General features: G+C 36.0%; 1 protein-coding gene and 1 pseudogene across 2 annotated transcripts in view; one reads left to right on the top strand and one right to left on the bottom strand.

Moving 5' to 3' along the window:
* The window catches only part of RTCA (RNA 3'-terminal phosphate cyclase), a 36,609-nt gene that overhangs the window by 2,834 nt on the left and 12,349 nt on the right, over positions 1-21,426 (top strand). For both annotated transcript variants that reach the window (XM_077120125.1, XM_077120126.1), the window contains 6 exons: positions 3,983-4,106; positions 6,482-6,540; positions 7,837-7,978; positions 8,237-8,361; positions 9,263-9,321; positions 10,578-10,672. In XM_077120125.1, coding sequence (XP_076976240.1) covers positions 3,983-4,106; positions 6,482-6,540; positions 7,837-7,978; positions 8,237-8,361; positions 9,263-9,321; positions 10,578-10,672 — 604 coding nt within the window. The remainder of the gene's footprint in view (positions 1-3,982; positions 4,107-6,481; positions 6,541-7,836; positions 7,979-8,236; positions 8,362-9,262; positions 9,322-10,577; positions 10,673-21,426) is intronic.
* On the bottom strand, positions 13,028-13,478 carry LOC143650913 (iron-sulfur cluster assembly 1 homolog, mitochondrial pseudogene; annotated as a pseudogene).

The raw sequence follows: 21,426 nt of genomic DNA, 5'->3' as shown, positions 1-21,426 counted from the left end.
GAACACAGCTCTACATTTTCAGGCAGTTCCCTCCAGCCTCTCCATTACATCTTGAATAACAAGGTGATATCTATTTAATGCTTAAGAATAACCTCCAGGATAACCTCTCGACTCTGTTTGGAATCTCTCAGCCATTGACACTTTATTTTGTCTCATTTCACTCTTCCCACTTTTGGTCGAGAAGGTTTTCTCAATCCCTTGATGCTGAGTCTCAGCTCATTCTAGGGGTTTTCTCAATCCCTTGATGCTGAGTCCCAGCTCATTCTAGGATTTCTGTCCCACGTTGCCAGGAAGGTCCACACCCCTGGGAGTCATGTCCCACATAGACAAGGGGAGGGTGGTGAGTTTGCTTGTTGTATTGGCTGGAGAGAGAGGTCACATCTGAGCAACAAAAGAAGTTCTTTTGGGGGTGACTTTTAGGCCTAGTTTTAAGTAGGCTTGCCCTATCCTTTGTGGGGTTAGGTTTCATATGAACAAACCCCAAGACTGGGGGCTCAGCCTATAGCTTTGGTTATCCACACCGCTTGTAAGAATATCAAGAATTCAACTTGAGGAAGTTGAATTTTCCCCTTTCTTACCTTTTTTTTAATTTTAATATGGGCAGGCACCAGGAAACGAACCTGGGTCTCTGGCATGACAGGCAAGAACTCTGCCTGTTGAGCCATCATGGCCCGCCCACTTAATGCTATTTTAAACATCATCCTTTTATCAGAATTCTATCCAATTACTAGGATTTTTGATAAAATAAGAAATAGTACTGTAAATCTGGTGCTGGTTTGTTTCAAAAGTGATTATTTTAAAGGATTAGGATTTTTTTAGTTTAGGAAAATGTTTAGTGATAGTTGTGATTTGAATTCTTATTTTAATAGACTTTAGGACCTGTTGCTAGGCGAGGTGAGGTTTGCCAGATGAGAACTTTGCTAAGGAAACTAAGGAATTTGAAGTATCTTTATAGTCAGGACATTTTTTAGAGCATTCTCCTGTAGAAAAAGGAAGCAGGGAGTCATATTTTTTTTTTTTTTATTAATTAAAAAAATTAACTAACACAACATTAGAAATCAATCCATTCTACATATGCAATCAGTAATTCTTAATATCATCACATAGGTGTATGGTCATCATTTCTCAGTACATATGCATCGATTTAGAGAAAGAAATAGCACGACAACAGAAAAAGAACTAAAGTGATAACACAGAGAAAACACAAATAAAAATAAAAAGTACAAAAATATATAAGAGAAAGAAAAAAAAAAACTATAGATCAGATGCAGCTTCATTCAGCGTTCCAACATAATTACATTACAGTTAGGCAGTATTGTGCTGACCATTTTTTTTTTTTTTTTTTTTTTTTTTAGACATCATACCATTCTACATATGCAATCAGTAATTCTTAACATCATCACATAGATGCATGATCATCGTTTCTTAGTACATTTGCATCGGTTTAGAAGAACTAGCAGTATAACAGAAAAAAATATAGAATGTTAATATAGAGAAAAAGAAAAAAAAATAAAAGTAATAATAATAAGAACAAAACAAACAAAACAAAACAAAACAAGAACCTATAGCTCGGATGCAGCTTCGTTCAGTATTTTAACATGATTACTTTACAATTAGGTATTATTGTGCTGTCCATTTTTGAGTTTTTGTATCTAGTCCTATTGCACAGTCTGTATTCCATCAGCTCCAATTACCCATTATCTTACCCTGTTTCTAACTCCTGCTGAACTCTGTTACCAATGACATATTCCAAGTTTATTCTCGAGTGTCGATTCACATCATTGGGACCATACAGTATTTGTCTTTTAGTTTTTGGCTAGACTCACTCAGCATAATGTTCTCTAGGTCCATCCATGTTATTACATGCTTCATAAGTTTATCCTGCCTTAAAGCTGCATAATATTCCATCGTATGTATATACCACAGTTTGTTTAGCCACTCGTCTGTTGATGGACATTTTGGCTGTTTCCATCTCTTTGCAATTGTAAATAACGCTGCTATAAACATTGGTGTGCAAATGTCCGTTTGAGTTTTTGCCCTTAATTCCTTTGAGTAGATTCCCAGCAATGGTATTGCTGGGTCGTATGGCAATTCTATATTCAGCTTTTTGAGGAACCGCCAAACTGCCTTCCACAGTGGTTGCACCATTTGGCATTCCCACCAACAGTGGATAAGTGTGCCTCTTTCACCGCATCCTCTCCAGCACTTGTCATTTTCTGTTTTGTTGATAATGGCCATTCTGGTGGGTGTGAGATGATATCTCATTGTGGTTTTGATTTGCATTTCTCTAATGGCCAGGGACATTGAGCATCTCTTCATGTGTCTTTTGGCCATTTGTATTTCCTCCTCTGAGAGGTGTCTATTCAAGTCTTTTTCCCATTTTGTAATTGGGTTGGCTATCTTTTTGTTGTTGAGTTGAACAATCGCAGGGAGTCATATTTAACCAACTGTCTAGAAATAAACTAAAGCAGAATCATAGAATTTTGGAGTTGCAAAAGGGAAAATAGAAACCATATATACCAATCCTGCCTCCATTTTGTGATTGAGGAAATCAAGGCCTGTGGTGTCCGTGATTTACCCAGGATCATAGATCAGGTTCAGAATTAGAGTTAGAATTCAGATCTCCTGGCTTCTAAACCTCTCGAATGTATGGAAAATGAGTTTAAAGTTAATAATCCAGTTCCATTTAGGAGATTAAGACAAGCAAAATCTTAGCAAGAAAACATTTTGTTTATTCATTTCTAATGTTTTATCCCTAAATGTGATTACTGTATCATGGGCTTTCTCAAAGGGTCCACTCTTGTTTTTGTAGTTCCTTACTGTCCTAAAATTAAAGTTTCCCTTATTATTCCTAGAATCTAGCTTTGTTGGGGAGAACATCCTTTTAAGGAATATCTTAAAATCCTTTCAAGGAACACTTTTAATGTTGGATTCCTCGGAGGGAATAAAAAATGAGAAGTACAATAGTTGGAAACTTATATAGTAAATAGCATTTCCAAGTCTCTTTTAATTTTCTCCTACGCTGAACTCCTTGAGAACAGAGATTATATCTCATACATTTTTCCCAATCAGTAAATATTGTTGAATTAATGAAATTCATATTAGTTTAGAGACTTCCCAGTTAAGTATCTGAATGGTTGTCATAGGGAACTTAAGTAAAGATTCCTCTTTTGGTATATTGAGACTTAGGTTAAATTCTCTTTCAAACTACACTCTACTTATGAATGTGATTGCTTTCCCTTGAGTTTGAAAGAAGGTGAAATAATAGCTTATTTAGAAAATCTGACAAAATCTTCTCTTTTTATAAAATACTTTGCATTTAATATTGATTTCTCACGTTATTTATGAGGCCCAAACAGACTAATAAAGCAAGCCTTTTTTTCATGTGAAATATTCGACTGTCAATTCTTGTAAAAGTTTATTTAACATGTTGTTTTCTTTTTTATCCTGAACTCCACGATGATTGGAACTACATCTTAACTTGAAATGTGAAGAAGCTATGCCTTAGCCACTTTAGTGACTTAGATATAGTCACTTGAATATTTCTAGACTTTTACTGTTTTGATTGCATTTTCACAACTGCTACTTTTAAGAATCCTTTTAAAAAAGAGTGACGTGAAGAAGACTTGATTTGATTTTATACTTTATGTATTTTTTTTACTTCTTTGTAATTTGAAGAAAAGAATCAGAACTTATCCAGGGTCAGACAGCTAAGAAGCATTTAGACTGATACTCAAACGTAGGTTTGCCTTTTACTTAAAGTCATTTCTTTACCATGCAATAGTGTGTTTCTTTAAAATTCAGGATTTTATCATTCAGATATTTAAGTGTGTTTAAACTTCAAAGCTAAGGATATGTACCTGCCTTCCCAGCTGTGATTCCTTTAGCTGATGGTGATATGTAGAAATGCACCTTTCTTGATATCTGATACCTGAGACCAGATAAAGAAAGCACAGCTAAGCCTGTTTTGCCTTCTCCTTAGGAGTGTGTGCCTCTTGATGCAGGTCTCGATGCCCTGTGTTCTCTTTGCTGCTTCTCCATCAGAACTCCGTTTGAAAGGTGGAACTAACGCTGAAATGGCACCGCAGATTGATTACACGGTGATGGTGAGGATTTTTGTTGTTGTTGTTGGCAAACTAAGATTATCTCATATGTTCTTCTGAATTTCCATACTCTGTTTACATCTGTTCTGAGTATTTTTGTGTACATTCCTGTTTGCTTCTTTGTGATGTTTATTGCTGGAGTAGTGTTATGTTTATGTTTTGTATCTCAGAATGGTGTTCATATTGAATTCTTGGAAAATCTCAGTTGTAGTTACTTTGTAAACTATGTATCAGTTATATAAATATAGGAATTATAATTTGGGAAAAACTCAAAACAATAATTAGACATCATGGTTTGCCTATAGAAATATATATATATATATATATTGTTTTTGCATGGGCAGGCTCCAGAAACCGAATGCCAATAGATTTTCTTTTTCTTTTTTTTTGCATGGGCAGGGACTGGGAATCAAACCCAGGTCTCTGGCATGGCAGGCAAGAACTCTGCCTACTGAGCCACCATGGCCTACCCTGAATGCCTATAGATTTTTAAAATGATAAAATTCATTCCCAGTGCCTGCCCATGTAAACAAAAAAAAAAAAAGAAAAAATTCAATGCTGGCATGCTCATATACAACTAGTGGGGGAGAAAAGTGGTTTAATCATTTTCCTTAGATTAATTGAGGTATTATTATTTCCAATAAAAGTTGCCCTTTTTAGAGTACAGTTCCATAAGTTTTGATAAACACATAGCATTGCTAATGCAATCAAGGTATAGAACAATTTTCAAAATAAATAATAGGGGAAACAAATGTTAAAATAAATTTAGTTTGAAATGCTAGTGATCAATGAAAGGGAGGGGTAAGGGATATAGTATGTATAAATTTTTTTTAATGTTTTCTTTTTATTTCTTTTTCTGAATAGATGCAAATGTTCCAAGAAATGATCATAATGTGAATATGCAACTGTGTGATGATATTGTGAATTACTGATTATATATGTAGAACAGAATGATCAAAAGAGGAATGTTTGCATTTGTTACGTGTTTTTTGGTATTTAAAAAAATAAAATTTAAAAAGAAGCAAAAAAAAGATACAAAACAATTCCATTTGTACAAAAATGTCCTTCATAGTCAGTTCTGCTCCTAGTCCCTTGCAACCATTGATCTATTTTCTATTGTAGTTTTGCCTTCTTTCAAAATGTCATTTAAATAGGATAATACACTCTGTACCCTTTTTAGTCTGGCTTTTTTTCCTTACCATAATGCACTTGGTATTCATCTATATGTGTGAAATCAGAAGTTCTTTCCTTTTTATTTTTAGGTAGTGTTCTACTGTATGGATATACTAGAAGCTGTTCATCTGTTGAAGGACATCTAGGTTCTTTCCAGTTTTCTGCAATTACAAATAAAGACACCATTAACATTTATGTATAGATTTTCAGTGAACATTGTTTTCAGTTCTCTTGGGTAAATACTTACTTACAAGTGGGATGGCTGGATTGTATGTAAATGTATGTTTAACTTTATGAGAAATTGCCAAACCATTTTCCAAAGTAGCTGTCCCATTTTTCATTTCACCAGCAATATATGAGGCCTCCAGCTGTTTTGCATCCTTTCTAGCACTTGTTATTCTCCTGTGTTAATTAATTGCCATTCTAAAAGTGGTCTAATCTTTTTTAAGTCAGTTTTAGAATATATAATGAGACCAAAGTAATTCCACTTCAAGGAAAGTGCCGGGCAAAATGTATACAATCTATAGTAAAAGATAAATATGAAAGGTATTTGAACAGTGTTATATAACAATGAAAATTTGGGGAAGGGCTAAGTATGATAGAGTGCCCTGCAGTCATTAAAGTATTGTTTAGGAAGAACTTCATGGTATCAGGAAAACACTTGTGTTTATAATGGTAAGTAGAAAAAATGCAGTTGAAACACTATATGCAGTAAGAATTCAACTGTTTAAAAAAATTGAGGTGAAGGCTGGCCTCAGTGGCTTAGCAGGCAGGGTTTTTGCTTGCCACAAGGGAGATTTGGGTTGAGTTCCTGGTGCCTGCCCGTGTTAAAAAAAAAAAAAAAAAAATTGAGGTGACAGAATGAAATGCTTTTCACCAATGTCTAATTTCTTATAGTGGACTTTATTGGCAAGGGTTAGGAAATATTGGCCTCTGGAGTAAAGAACCACTGGGATCAAGTATCCTGAATTCTGATGTACTTTTTTCTTAGATGGACTTGTACAGCCCTGATTAAGTGTTAAACATTTCAGAATTTTATTTGGAAAAAATGGAGCTAGTATAAATACTGTCTGTATCACTGGAGAATGTACTGCCTAGTCCCAAGTTCAGTTTAGAACACTTTGTTTAATATATAAACATACTTATTATAGTGATACTTGTTGAATGAGTGAACATTGGTGATTAACAGTAAACTGATTTTTCAGGTTTTCAAGCCAATCGTGGAAAAATTTGGTTTCAAATTTAATTGTGATGTTAAAATGAGGTAAGTAGTTTATTTCTTAGCCCTTATGATCCATATTATTTATGCTTAAAATAGTGGAAAAGCTAGGCCTTAGAGAACCATCATTGGAACCTACTGCATACATTTTGTTTATTGTAGGAAAAGATTGTACTTTGTGGCTTAAAAATTAATAAGCAGCAGGGACATTGGGACTTGAAAGCAGGTATGCATGTTATTCATTTGTTTCTTGGGAAAAATAAATTTCAGGGGACTTTCCACATTGAGATCTGTGCATAGTGGTATATGTGTCCCAGCACAGATTGAATGCTTATTTTGTGCATATAGCTGAGCTGAGCCCAGTGGGGGTGTGAAAAGGAAGAAGTTTGCCTCTCTTCTAGTCTTTGGCAATGGTATCAGAATTATTTTTCTAAGAAACACATTGTACATTCAGGATATTTCTCTTTAAGGCCTCCCTTCTGCTACCTAATAATAAGGCCAGATTTCTTGGTATGGCATTTCAATGCTTTGCATTCTTTCCCCAGTTTACCATTCTAGCTTTATTTTCCCTCCCTTCCTTTCAACATACTATATATTCTAACCACAGGATTTCTAGCTATTCCTTAAACTACACTTTGCCTTCAGACTCTCATGTCTTTGTTCGTGCTGTTCCTCGTTTGCTCCTGTAAAAATTGGAAATCCTATTATGTTTTTTCAAAATGAAACTTGTAATTTCTTGGGTGAACCTTCCATGAGTTCATGGAAGTTGGAATCCGTATTTATGCCTCTATTTTAGTTCTCCTTGGGGACTGACTTGTGTCCTAGTAGATTGTATATGAAGCTATTTCCTTGCTAGATGGTGAGCTGCTGGAGGATAGGAGCACTGTCATTCTCATCTGTGCCTTCTCAGCGTTATCAGTGGGAATAAATGCCACTAAATATTTGAATTACAATTTTATTTGTGCATAAATATTTACTTTGCCCTGAGAATATAGCAGAGGACAAGATTGACAAAGTTCTTGCATTCAAAGAGCTTATATTCTAAAGCAGTACAGTCAAACAGAATATTCTGTGATGAAGAAAATATTCTATATTTTTGTTCACTTGGGTAGTTACTAGCCTTATGTTGTTATTGAGCACTTGAAATGTGGCTTATATAACTGAGGAAGTGAATTTTTAATTCTATTTAATTAATTTTAACTTAAATAGTCACGTGTAGCTTGAGGTTACCATATTGGACAGCACAGTTTTAAAATATTATTTAGAGCTTATTTAATTGTAAATGTTTGATCTTTCTGTTTGTCATGCAATCCATTCATTTATTTGCCGTACTTTTTGTAGGGGCTACTACCCAAAAGGGGGTGGTGAAGTAATTGTCCGAATGTCACCAGTTAAACAGTTGAACCCAATAAATTTAACTGACCGTGGCTCTGTGACTAAGATATATGGAAGAGCTTTCGTAGCTGGCGTTTTACCATTTAAAGTAAGTTGTCTAGATATATTCACATATATCTTCATCAGCATTGTCTTCTAAATTTTTTAATTATCGAAATAATTTATCTTTTAATAAATCTTTTCACGAAATTTTTCTTGAAAATCAGTACTCTCGACTCTTGAAATCAAAATTTTAAATAATGTATATAAAAGTTATTATTTTATGTGTTTGTGGAGACTGAGAAATAATTGTCAAAATAGTCTTTCATTAATTTATTTAACTCTGTTTTACATCTTGCCAAAATAGGTGGCAAAAGATATGGCGGCGGCGGCGGTCAGGTGCATCAGGAAGGAGGTCAGGGACCTGTACGTGAACATCCAGCCCGTTCAGGAGCCTCAAGACCAAGCCTTTGGCAATGGCAATGGAATAATGTGAGTCAGTGTATTAACATTGTCCTGGTCGTGGCTTGAGAGCCCTGAGGTAATTATCTTATTTAAATGAAAAGACTCGTAGTTTCAGGGAGGTACGTTTTTAGGACAATCCTCTCTTAAATCAATAGTCTGATGAATTAAGATGATTTTTTCTGAGGATATGCCCCTTTGTAAAAGCCACTTCATTTATATACTGAACTTAAATGTTTAAGCTGCTTGGAAGTTAAGCATTGAAGTTGATCCTCAGAGAAACATCTCCAGTTGCTTTTATGTACCTCAAGGATGAAATCAGCTCAGAAATCGATGTTAAATATGGCAAGGATCTATTTAGAAAAGGGAATATAGCTGTCGTTCATCTAATTAAGTGCTATTGATCTAAGGTTTTACAAAATTCTTAAATTGGTACTTTTGAAGAACAAAAGTGTCTTTTCTGGATATTTGAAATTTAAAGCTTCTTACTAAGCATCTCTATTAAAGGTTTTAAAGTAAATGCTTGTTCTGCATGTGTTACTATTGAAAAGCATAGAACAAAAATAAAATAGACCTTTTCATTTAAGGTCCTACTATACTTTTGCCTGTGATATGGTGCTACTTAGTGCTGATGACATGATAATTCTTGGGGCTTTTCCTTAGCTTTGAGTGGACTGTGGAAGTCCACTGTGAAAAGACTGGTGTGTAATGTCCCCATGTCAGAATTACCGAAGGATACTGCAGATCTGCTTACAGCTGATTGAGAATGTTAATCATGCTGCTCTGTATGAAGAATTTTACTTTAGCTATATGTTAGCTGGATTTAATTCTGCCTACTTAACAATCAATGTTTTTCTGTGTCATATTTGCATGTAATTTTTAGAATTTATTTATAACATAGGTGGTAATACTTGTTTGTTTTTTTGTGTAGCATTATTGCTGAAACATCAACTGGCTGTTTGTTTGCTGGATCATCACTTGGTAAACGAGGTATGGATAAATGAAGGGTGTCTGCAGTTTCAAATGCCCTCATTCTGATTCTAAGCTCTCTGCCTGTGTTTGGATTGTTTAAATGATCTATCCAGACAGGTTGAGTTAGATTATGTGCTACTGAAAATTTAGGTTCTGGATAATATAAATGTTTCTTCCTTTGGTCTCAAAAAGTTAGGTGAAGTTGTAAAATACAGGCAATGTCTTCCTTACCCTGTATTCTGAATTACCTTAATCCTGACCTGATCGACTTTGTTCTTATCTCTGACTGCCAGTTTATACAGATTAACAGTTCATTATGCACTGGTCTTGGTAATAGTTGCTTTATAAATACTATATGTAATTTCTATAACAATTTTGAAATGTAAGTATTATCTCCAATCCCAACACCATCTGGATGAAAAAATGGAAGAAGTTAAGTACTTACCCAAGAAGCCAAGATGTGCCAAACCATTTATTCAGTTATGTGAAAACTTGGCTGTTTGATGTTATAAAAGTAGTAAATTTATTAAAATGTTATAATAATTGCACTAAAGAAAAATAGAGTTAAAATTTTGTAATTTCAGGTTTTCCAGAAACTTTTAACAAGGTGATTTATATATGATTAAATGAATGTCTGATATAAAGTAGAAACAAAATTAACCATATTTTCACTTAAGATATTTTCATTTGTAGCCAAGAGATTCTTTTGGTTTGAATAGCTTGAAGGAATCACTTGACATTCCACTTTTTCTGACAGACTTATTTTATACTCAAACGTTGTGCCAAAGATTTGGGACATGTGGAAAAGCGGGGAGAGTAAGGGTGGGGATAAGTGTTCTGACTTATATTCAAAATAAGATAATAGCAGTTCAAATCTTAAAAGGAAAAAAAAAAATCTCACAATATTTGATCTGATCATTTTCATCTACTGTCCTTTAAACTAACTTGCATTCCATTTTTTTTTTTAATCATTTAATTCGGATGGAATTTCCTGGAGACTAATTATAAACGAGTGTAATCGCAGGTTTTAAATTTAGTAATGAGACAGCATTGTGGGGTCATAACTTTATTGTAAACTGGCTTCATAATTCTTACTTTTATAAACAGGGGAAAGTGGCCTGCTGCTTCTTTCCCTAGTGCATTTAAAGATAAGAGTGGATTGGATGAGTTCAGGGGCCTAAAATAAGTTATACCAGTGCTAACTGGGATGTAGTAATTAAATCATTTGCCTCTTAGTAATTCATTTAAATTTTAAAATTTTCTGTCTGTATTAGGAGTAAATGCTGACAAAGTTGGAATTGAAGCTGCCGAAATGCTATTAGCTAATCTCAGGCATGGTGGTGCTATGGATGAATATCTGCAAGATCAGGTAATACTTTTAAGATAAAAATCTTCCAGCCTATTAGATTTCAATATTTGATAATTAGATTGAATATATGTTTTTACTGTGGTAGCATATAAACAATTTGAAATATTTCATTTTAACACTGTGGAGCGTGCAGTTCAGTGGTACAACTAACATTCACAGTGTCATGCTGCCATCCCCACCATCCATTACTGAAACTTTTTCATCATCCTGAACAGAAATTGTGCACCATTATGTTCTAACTCCTCATCCCGGCCTTTTAATCCTCCCATAACCTGTAATCTGTTTAATAATGCTTTGTTTGCTTTCTGCATATTTGTGGATTTTCTGGTTCTCCCTCTTTCTCTCTGAATTTTTTTATTCTGTTTTTTCCTTTTAAGTGAAATCATGCAAAATATGTCCTTTTGTGGCTGGCTTCTTTCACTTAACATGATATCTTTGAGGATCATCCATGTTATAACATATATCAGAACTTTTCCTTTTTATGGCTGAATAATATTCGATTATATGAATATACCTCATTTTATGTATCCATTCATCTGTTGATAGACACATGGCTTTCTTCCATCTTCTGGCTACTGTGAATAATGCTATGAATACTGGTGTACAAATATCTGTTCAAGTCCCTGCTTTCAATACTTTTATATACATACTTAGAGATGGGATTGCCAGGTCATTTGGTAGTTTTTTTTTAACTTTCTGAGGAAGTTTCAAATTGTTTTCCATAGAGGCTGCACCATTTTACATTCCTACCAACAGTGTCAAGGGTTCCTATTTCTCAGTGTCCTTACCAATACTTGTTATTTTCCAATTTTTAAATAGCAGTCATCCTAGTACGTGTTAAGTGGTATCCCATGATTTCAGTTTTTCTGATGGCTACCAATCATAAGCATCTTTCCATGTATTTATTGGCCCTTTGTAATAACTTTGGAGAAATATCTATTCAAGTTGTTTGTCACCCCCCACCTTTTTTGTTGTTGTTATTTAGAGAAATTGTAGTTTTGCAGAAAGTACAGAGTTCCCATAATCCCCCTTTCACAGTTTTCACTAAATTAACCTTTTGTATTAGTGTTACACTTATATGTTACAATTGCTGAAAGAATATTATAATTATACTATTAACTGTCGTCTGTAGTTTACATTATGGTTCTCTGTTTGAGGACTTTTACATCCGTATTCATAAGGGGTGTTAGTCTGTAATGTTCTTTTCTACGGTATTCTTATTTGGTTTCCCTGCTAATGTAAACCATTGTTTCATAGTTTCAAGGAAAAAACAAAATGGTAATTCACATAAATGGGTTTTAAAATAAGATTCTTGCCATTCAAAATAAAATAAAAACTTATCTCATCTCTATCATATTATGAAAAAATTTTATCGAAACATTGACCAGACAGAGAAACTAGATCTGCATTTAACTTTTCTGACTGCCTAATGTATCACTTATGGTGGCGGGAGACCTGGGTTTTTGAGTCTTGGTGCTGCCGTAGCTTGTGGTATGAGGTTGGACAAGCCCTTAGCTTCCCTGGGGTTCTGCTTACTCAGCTATAGGATTGAGCAGAGCATGTTTAAATGGCTTTTATGAGATTTTTCAACTAAAAGAATCTGAGTGAGCTCCAGACCACATTTTGAACAGACACTTTGGGTGGTAAAATAAATGCATTAAGAAAGAGATGCTGGAGTATTTTCCATCTTTTGTACCATTATTCAGTTCCAGGAAATGGTTGCCCAAAACTTTCATCTGATGGTTGGTACAGTTAAAGAGCAGGCAAATGAGGTATTCGGTAATAACATTTTTAATTAAAAGATCAAAAGGCCATGACAAATTTGGGCATAAAAGCAATGCACTGCCACATTACTATAAGCAGTCAGGATTTCTTGCCTCTGAATTTCAAGACCCATCAATTTGATCAGGAAAATGCCAAGAAAGCCATTTGATAGGGATCTACCTGAAGTCCTACCACTAAGGCAACTTCAATGAAACTGTTTCTAACGGAAAGGATGCAAGAGAGTTAAGCACAGTATAGGGTTTTTCTCTTTCTTTATGGAAGAGAAAAATGTTCTAAAGAGAGTAATGACTTCTCATTTTTCATCTTCTGTAAAGAATACAAGGGTACATGGGTGCTTCAGTGGTAGAATGCTTGCCTTCCATGCGATAGACCTGGGTTCAATTCCCGGACCATGCATCCCCCCTCAAAAAAAAAAAAAAAAAAGTAAAATATAAATACAAATAAAATAAAAAGAGTACAAATATCACTTCTTGAATTCAACACACTGGATTCATTTTCAAAATGCATTTGGTTCCTCAGAAGGCATCTGTACATTAGAAACCTTGAGAATGTGACAGTCACATTATATTTTTAATAAGCCCCAGGTCTTCCAGGAACATCCCTGGAAGGAGCTGAAGGAGGAGTCCTGGGGAGCCAAATATTAAAGCTGTCTCAGCAGCAACAAGGCCTTTTGATGTTTGAGTTATTGAACACAAACTCTCTGGATAATGTGTCTCCTGACATAGTCCATTTCTAGTTCATAAAAGTGTTAGCAGTCTTTCTTTTCGATGAACACTGACCCCATCTTGAACAATTTCTCCATCAGAATCTCCTTTTGTCTTCCTATAACCTAGAGTATAAGAAAGAACATTACAACCCCTGGTTTGGACACCAACTTTCACACTTATTGTTTGGGCTTATCTTTAAGAAGCTGTTTTGTCTTGTTTGCTGTTGAAGGTATCAGAGTGAGGGCAGCCTGGGTGGATTGTTGCTTCCTTTTGCTCACAGCCCAAATGGTGGTCCAGACTAATGAAGCTGACATCTTGGCTGTCCCAGTGCCCTAGTGCCTCCGGCTGGAGCTCAGTCACCTCAGCCTCTCTCCATGGACATAGCGGGTGCAATCTCTTTGTTTGGTTTCTGAAACACAATTCTCTTTCTACCTCACTGCCTCACTGACCACAAATTCTTAGTCTCCTTGTTGTTTCTTTTGTTTTTTCTTTTCGTTCTTCTCAACATTCAAATTTTGGAGAACCCATGGGTGTAGATTTATACCTCCTTTCTTCACATTCACTCCCTTTGATTATTTCATCTCATCTGTGATGGTTATGTTCATGTGTTAACTTGACCTAGTTATTCTATCCAGTTCTATAGTCAGGCAAATGCTGGAGTGATTATTGCTGTGAGGATATTTCATGGATTTAAATAATCAATAAGTTGATTGCATCTGTGGCTGATTACATTTACAATCAACTGAATAGACTACCTTCAATAATTAGAGAAGTCTCATCCAATCAGTTGAAGGCCTTTAAAAGATAGGTGATGATTTCAGCGGTCAGAAGAATTAATTTCCATCTTTACTTCAGCCAGCCATCTTTTTCTAGGGAATACATCAAGAACCTTCATCAGAGTTGCAAGCTTGTACTCTGCCCTGTGCAGCTTGGAGTTATCCATACCCATAGTGTGAGACAATTCTTATAAAAATTGCATGATACTTACATTTTATATCTCCACGTTTGTATATCTCCTGTCAGTTCTGTTTCCTTAGAGAACCGTGACTGATACAGCCTTGGTACCAAAAGTGGGAAACTGCGATTGTAAATACCAAGAATGTTAAAGTGGCTTTAGAATAGGATAATTGTTAAGAAGGTTGAAGAATTGTAAGGTACTTATAGGAAAAGCCTAGATGGCTCTGAAGAGATTGTTGGTGGAAATTTGGATGGTAACAGTACTTTCAATATGGCCTTAGAAGGAAATGATGAATGTGTTATTGGAAACAGGAGGAAAGACAACCCTTGTTTTAAAATGGCAGAGAACTTGACAAAATTGAGTTCTGATGGTAGGTGGAAGGCAGAACTTGAAAGTGATGAACTTGTGTTCTAGTTTGCTAGCTGCTGGAATGCAATATACCAGAAACAGAATGGCTTTTAGAAGGGGGAATTTATTAAGTTGCAAATTTACAGTTCTAAAGCTGTGAAAATGTCCCCTAAAGCAAGTCTACGAAAATGTTCAAATTAAGTCACCAACAAGAGGTTACCTTCACTCAAGAAAGGCTGATCAAGTTCAGGGTTTCTCTCTCAACTGAAAAGGCACATGGCAAACGTGATGATGTCTGCTAGCTTTCTCTCCAGGCTACTTGTTTCATGAAGCTCCCCCAGGGCTGTTTTCCTTCTTCATCTCCAGAGGTCTCTGGCTGCCTGGGTTCTCGACTCTCGTGGATCTCATGGCTCTCTCCTGGCTCTAAAAGGGACTCTCTCTAAAATGCTTTCTCTTTTAAAGGATTTCAGTAAACTGATCAAGCCCCACATGGAAAGACCCACCTCTTATCAAAGGTTAATACCCCCAATTGGGTGTCTCACATCTCGGTGGAAAAAATCTAATTATGTTTCCCACCTAAAGTACTGAAAAGGGATTAAAAGAAACAGCTGCCTCCACGAGACTGGATTAGGATTAAGGCGTTGCTTTTCTAGGGTACATAAATCCTTTCAAACCATCAAATTTGGATATTTAGCTGAGGAGATTTCCAATCTAAATGTGGAAAGTACAGCCTGATTCCTCCTTGCACCTTATAGTAAAATGCAAAAGAGAAGGGATAATCTGGGACCTGAACTCCTAGGTACAAAGAAAGCAAATAGACGGTTTGTAAAATTCTGACCTTTTGAAAGGCAAATTGCCAGAAAATAGTATTCCATCTGAGGATTTAACTATACCTAGAACCAATCAGCCAGTCAGGATTGGAAATGTAGTTATCCAGGAAGGATTTGTAGAAAGTTCCAGGCACACTGAGAAATGATATTGAATATTTTCAAATAAGATTTGTGCTGGTTTGAAAGGATGTATGGACCCTAGAAAAGCCATGTTTTAATCAAAATCCCATTTCATAAAGGCAGAATAATCCCTATTCAATACTGTATGTTTGAAACTGTAATCAGATCATCTCCCTGGGGGTGTGATTTAATCAAGAGTGGTTGTTAGGCTGGATTAGGTGACAACATGTCTCCACCCATTTGGGTGGGTCTTGATAAGTTTCTGAAGTCCTATAAAAGAGGAAACATTTTAGAGAATGAGAGAGATTCAGAGAGCAGAGCTGAATGACAGCCACAAGAAGCAGAGTCCACCAGCCAGTGACCTTCGGAGATGAAGAAGGAAAATGGCTCCTGGGGAGCTTCATGAAACAGGAAGCCAGAAGAAGAAGCTAGCAGATGACGCCATGTTTACCATGTGCCCTTCCACTTGAGAGAGAAACCCTGAACTTCATCGGCCTTCTTGAACCAAGGTATCTTTCCCTGGATGCCTTTGATTGGACATTTCTATAGACTTGCTTTAATTGGGACATTTTCTCGGCCTTAAAACTGTAAACTAGTAACCTATTAAATTCTCCTTTTAAAAGTCATTCCCTTTCTGGTATATTGCATTCTGGCAGCTGGCAAATTAGAACAAGATCTTATTTATGATCTATTGTCTTGATAGGTTTTTCTTTCTGCGTTCTTTTCTCTCCTTAATCTCAGATAATCAGAGTCTGCATTTAGAAATGCATCCCTCAAGGATTTCCCGTAAGACAATTTTGTCTATTTTTAGTCTTCTCCTTCCCTGGTCTATTTGATCCTCCCAGTTATTGTGTATTAGTGTACTCATACCTGTTAAAATGCTGTAATATTTAGATAGTTGAAGAACCATCATATATCAGCTTGCAGAGATGGTTGGTCCTATTTAATCTGTTAACTTTCAACTCCTTATTTTATTTCTGGTAAAGAAATATTTAAGATTTTGGGTTTTCTGACATTTCAGAGTTTCTAGAAACCTAAAGGAATAGAAATTATTTAGTTATTTTGCTTTCTAGTAGTATTTTCATTGTGATCAGCAATAGAGTTTATTTCTCAAATGTAATATTGAGATTTATTCATGGTATGTACAATCCATCCAAAGTGTACAGTTAATGGTTCACAGTATCATCACGTGGTTGTACATTCATCACCATGACCAATCTTAGAACATCTGTATTACTCCAGTAAAAAAAAAAAAGAAAAAGAAAAGAGAAGACCCCAAACATCCCATACCCCTTATTCCCCCTCCCCCATTGACCCCTAATATCTCATTCTACCCAATTTAAAGCTTAAAATAAAGGTAAGTTTACTAAGACAGTGTAGTATTGTCAGAGAGAGATATATAGATGAGTGGAACAGAATAAAACATCCAGAAGTAGATGCATTCAAACAGGAGCAACTGACTTCTTTCTTTTTCTTTCTTTTTTTTTTTTTGCTATGTAGCTACACAGTTACTGTCAAAGATCAGGGATCAACAGTTTCTGGTATTTCCTTCTACCTATTCTAACACAGTAGAAACTAAAAAATAGTATCTATATGATGAGTCAGTAGTCATAATCATTTGTTAAATCCGAATTTCTTGATTAAACCTCCTGCCTCTTATGTAATCATTCCCTTAGTCTTCAGGAATATCTGGTCAATGATTGTTTTAACTTCTTTGTGGTAGAAAGGAGTGTTGGCTGTATGCTGTAGAGGTATGAAACTGGTTGATGTTCTTGGAGCAACTTGGAGAGAGTTAAGTTAAAGAGGTCTTAGCTTTATGGAAAAGTAAACTTATTAGGTAAAATGTAAAGACTTAGATAAAGCCCAGGATCTAAGGTATTCTCCAGGGTTTTCAGGAATACTGTTTGTTGGGGCTTGGTAGTCTGTGGCAATTTGTAATATCTGAATGACCTCTTGATGCTGTTTGAAAATTCTTCGCCACTGAAACTTTGTTTTGTCCATTTCTTATGACCCTTGTGGTCAAGAAAGCATTCTCAGTCTCATGAAGCCAGGGCCAGGCACATCCCTGGGAGTGTGTCCCACATGCCAGGGAGACTTACACCCCTGGGAGTCATGTCCCATGTAGGGGGGAGAGTAGTGATTTTATTTGCTGAGTTGGCTTAGAGAGAGGCCACATACAAACAACAGAAGAGGTTCTCTGGGGCCGATTCTTAGTCACAGTTTTAAATAGGCTTAGCTTTGCCATTTGCAGAGATAAGTTTCATAAAGGTAAGCCTCAAGATCATGGCTTAGCTTGTTCAATTGGGAGTCACTAATACTTGGGAAAATATCAGAAATTCCTCAGGTGGGGAAGATTAATAGTTCCACATTTTTCCCTAGTTCGTTCCTCAAGGGGACTTTGCAAATACATTTTTGTTTTCTGCCCCTAGTACTCTGGAATGTATTAGGGTATTACCTTAACCTGTACAAAATAGCAAGACCTCATTCCCTTCTCTAGGTTCTGTGTAATTTAGTTGCTTAGATAGACTGACCTGACAAACTAGATAGTGCGCTACAGAATAATTAGATTTCAGACCAAATAAACATCTCTTCCTTTGGTGCGGTAGTTAGATTCAGTTGTCACCTTGGCCGTGTGAAGGCACCTAGTGCTGTTGCTATGGACATGAAACAATGGTACGTGAACCTCATCTGTTGCTGATTACATCTGCAGTCAGCTAGGAGGTGTGCCTGCTGTAATGAAAGATGTTTGACTTAATTGACTGGTGCTTAAATGAGACAGCACAACGTAGCACAGCCTAAGCAGCTCAGCATACCTCAGCTCAGCACTTGCAACTCAGCCCAGGTCTCTGGCGATGCAGAAAGAAATCACCCCAGGGAAAGTTGTTGGAACCCAGAGGCCTGGAGAGAAGGCCAGCAGAGATCACCCTGTGTCTTCCCACATAAGCAAGAACCTCAGTGGAAAGTTAGCTGCCTTTCCTCTGAAGAACTAATGAAATAAACCCCCTTTTATTAAAAGCCAATCCATCTCTGGTGTGTTGCAGTCCAGCAGCTAGCAAACTAGAATGTTTGGTCTCACAGAAGTTGAAGTTTTGAAAGACAGAACAATATCATCCTTTACCCTGTATTCTGCTTTACCTTAGTCCTAACCAGGTCCATTTCATTCATATCTCTAATTGAAGTCTGATTTCTTTTTCAGTTGCTGTATGGAATAATACTGTCTTTCAAGGCTACAAAACTCTAACTCTGAGCCTGAGTTATCATAGAGATACCAGGATACTACCAAAGAGCATCGCATCTCATAATTTAGAAATAACAGTTAAAACTCAGGAATAGTTGTAACATCTGTAAGAATTTATAATCTAGGAACCTTTACAATGAGCCTTATTGAACTTTTCATACTCCTTAATCTTCTATTGCCCGGTCTGTGCCCAGTTTCTATCCCCTGATAACCTGTGCTCTAAAATTCAATTCTCAGACTTTGATTGTTACACCAAATTTATATCAGTGATCCCATACAATATTTGTCCGTTTGTTTCTTGCTTATTTCATGCAGCATAAAGTCCTCAAGGATCATTCATCTAGTTTCCTGCTACACAACATCATTCCTTCCTGCAGTCACTCAATATTTTGTCATATGTATACATCACAGTTCATCTGTCCATTCATCAGTTGATATACTCTTAGGCCTTCTCCATCCATTGCAAATCGTGAATAATGCCGCCATAAACACCAGTGTGCAATGTCTATTCATGTCCCTGCTTTCAATTCTTTCAGGTATATACCTAATAATAGCATTGCAAAACCAAATGGCAGCCCTATACTTAACTTCCTATGGAACTACCACATTGCCCTCCCACACCATTCTGCCTCCCTACCAACAGTTAATAGATACGTATCTCTCTTCATATCTCCAGCACTTGTATCTCTCTGTTTGTTTTTTTAGTTTTGTTCACACACCATATAATCCATCCTAAGTGTACAGTCAGTGGTTCCTGGTATAATTACATAGTTATGTATTCATCACCACAATCTATATGGAAACATTTCCATTTTTTCCTCAAAGAAAAAAGAGGAAAAGAAAAAAAACAAAAAAACAGAAGGAGAAACAATAAGAATCCCATAACCCTCCCTTACATCTGCCTCTTACTGACAGTTAGTTTTAGTATATTGCCTGTTAACCATAGATGCTGGTGTGCAATTTTTTCAGTATACCATCCCATTTTTAACACCTTGACATGGAGGCATTTGTTCTCCCTTATGTAAAAACTATCATATTTATACATTTAATCACTATTATTGTTCACTCTAGGTTTTCCTAAGTTATAAACTCCCAGTTTTTATCCTGTCTTTCCTTCTGATGACAAAAAAGCACCTAACCTTCCTCATTTAACCATATTCTCCCTTCAACTTTTTTCATTATGCTTACAATATTGTACTACCATTTCACAGTATTATGCAATCCATTTCTGAAACTTTGTATCCATTTCTGTTGAATGCTTTGTGCTTCTTCAGTATCAAATGACCAATCTCTATCCTCTTTCTCTTAATAACCCATATTTTCAACCCTAACTCTCAAAGTTTGCTCCTTATAGTTAGTTCTTGTTAGTAAGGGCATATAGTATTTGTCCTTTTGTTTCTGGCTTATTTCATTCAACATAATGTCCTCAATTCATCCACATTGTTGTATGCATCATGGCTTTATTCCATCTTACAGCTGCATAATATTCCATTGTATGTATATACCACAGTTTGGCCACTTGTCTGTTGATGCACTTTTGGGCTGTTTCCATCTCTTGGCACTCATGAATAATGCTGCTTTAACATCGGTGTGCAAATGTCCATTCATGCCCATGCTTTCAGGTCTTCCGAGTATATACCTCATAGCGGAATTGCTGGATCATATGACAGATCTATCCTTAGCTTCCTAAGGAAATATCAAACTGCCTTCCAGAGCAGCTGTACCATTTTATGTTCCCTCTAATAGTGGTTAAGTGCCTCTTTTTCCACATCCTCTCCAGCAGTTGTCTTTTTCTATTTTATTGATAATAGCCACTCTAGTGGTGTGAGATAACATCTCATTATGTTCTGTTTTTTTTTAATTTTTTTATTTTTAAAATTAAAAAAATAATGACAAGAAAGAAACACAAACATTCTTAACTTATGATCATTCCATTCTACATATATAATCAGTAATTCATATCATCACATAGTTGCATATTCATCATCATGATCATTTCTTAGAACATTTGCATCAATTCAGAAAAAGAAATAAAAAGGCAACAGAAAAACAAATAAAACGAAAACAGAAAAAAAAAATTATACATACCATACCCCTTACCCCTCCCTTTCATTGATCACTAGCATTTCAATCTAAATTTATTTTAACATTTGTTCCCCCTATTATTTATTTTTATTCCATATGTTCTACTCATCTGTTGACAAGGTAGATAAAAGCATCAGACACAAGGTTTTCACAATCACACAGTCACATTGTGAAAGCTATATCATTATACAATCATCATCAAGAAACATGGCTACTGGAACCCAGCTGTACATTTTCAGGCAGTTCCCTCCAGCTTCTCCATTACATCTTGAATATCAAGGTGATATCGACTTAATGTGTAAGAATAAACTCTAGGATAACCTCTCCACTCTGTTTGGAATCTCGCAGCCATTGAAACTTTGTCTCATTTCACTCTTCCCCCTTGTGGTGGAGAAGGTTTTCTCAATCCCTTGATGCTGAGTCTCAGCTCATTCTAGGATTTCTGTCCCATGTTGCTAGGAAGGTCCACACCCCTGGGAGTCATGTCCCACATAGATGGGGAGGGTGGTGAGTTTGCTTGTTGTGTTGACTGGAGAGAGAGAGGCCACATCTGAGTAACAAAAGAAGTTCTCTTGGGGGTGACTCTTAGGCCTAATTTTAAGTAGGCTTGCCCTATCCTTTGTGGGGTTAAGTTTCATATGAACAAATCCCAAGACTGGGGGCTCAGCCTGTAGCTTTGGTTG

This window comes from Tamandua tetradactyla, chromosome 11, assembly GCF_023851605.1.
Source record: "Tamandua tetradactyla isolate mTamTet1 chromosome 11, mTamTet1.pri, whole genome shotgun sequence".
Classification (NCBI taxonomy): domain Eukaryota; kingdom Metazoa; phylum Chordata; class Mammalia; order Pilosa; family Myrmecophagidae; genus Tamandua; species Tamandua tetradactyla.
This window is presented reverse-complemented; position numbering and strand designations above follow the sequence as displayed.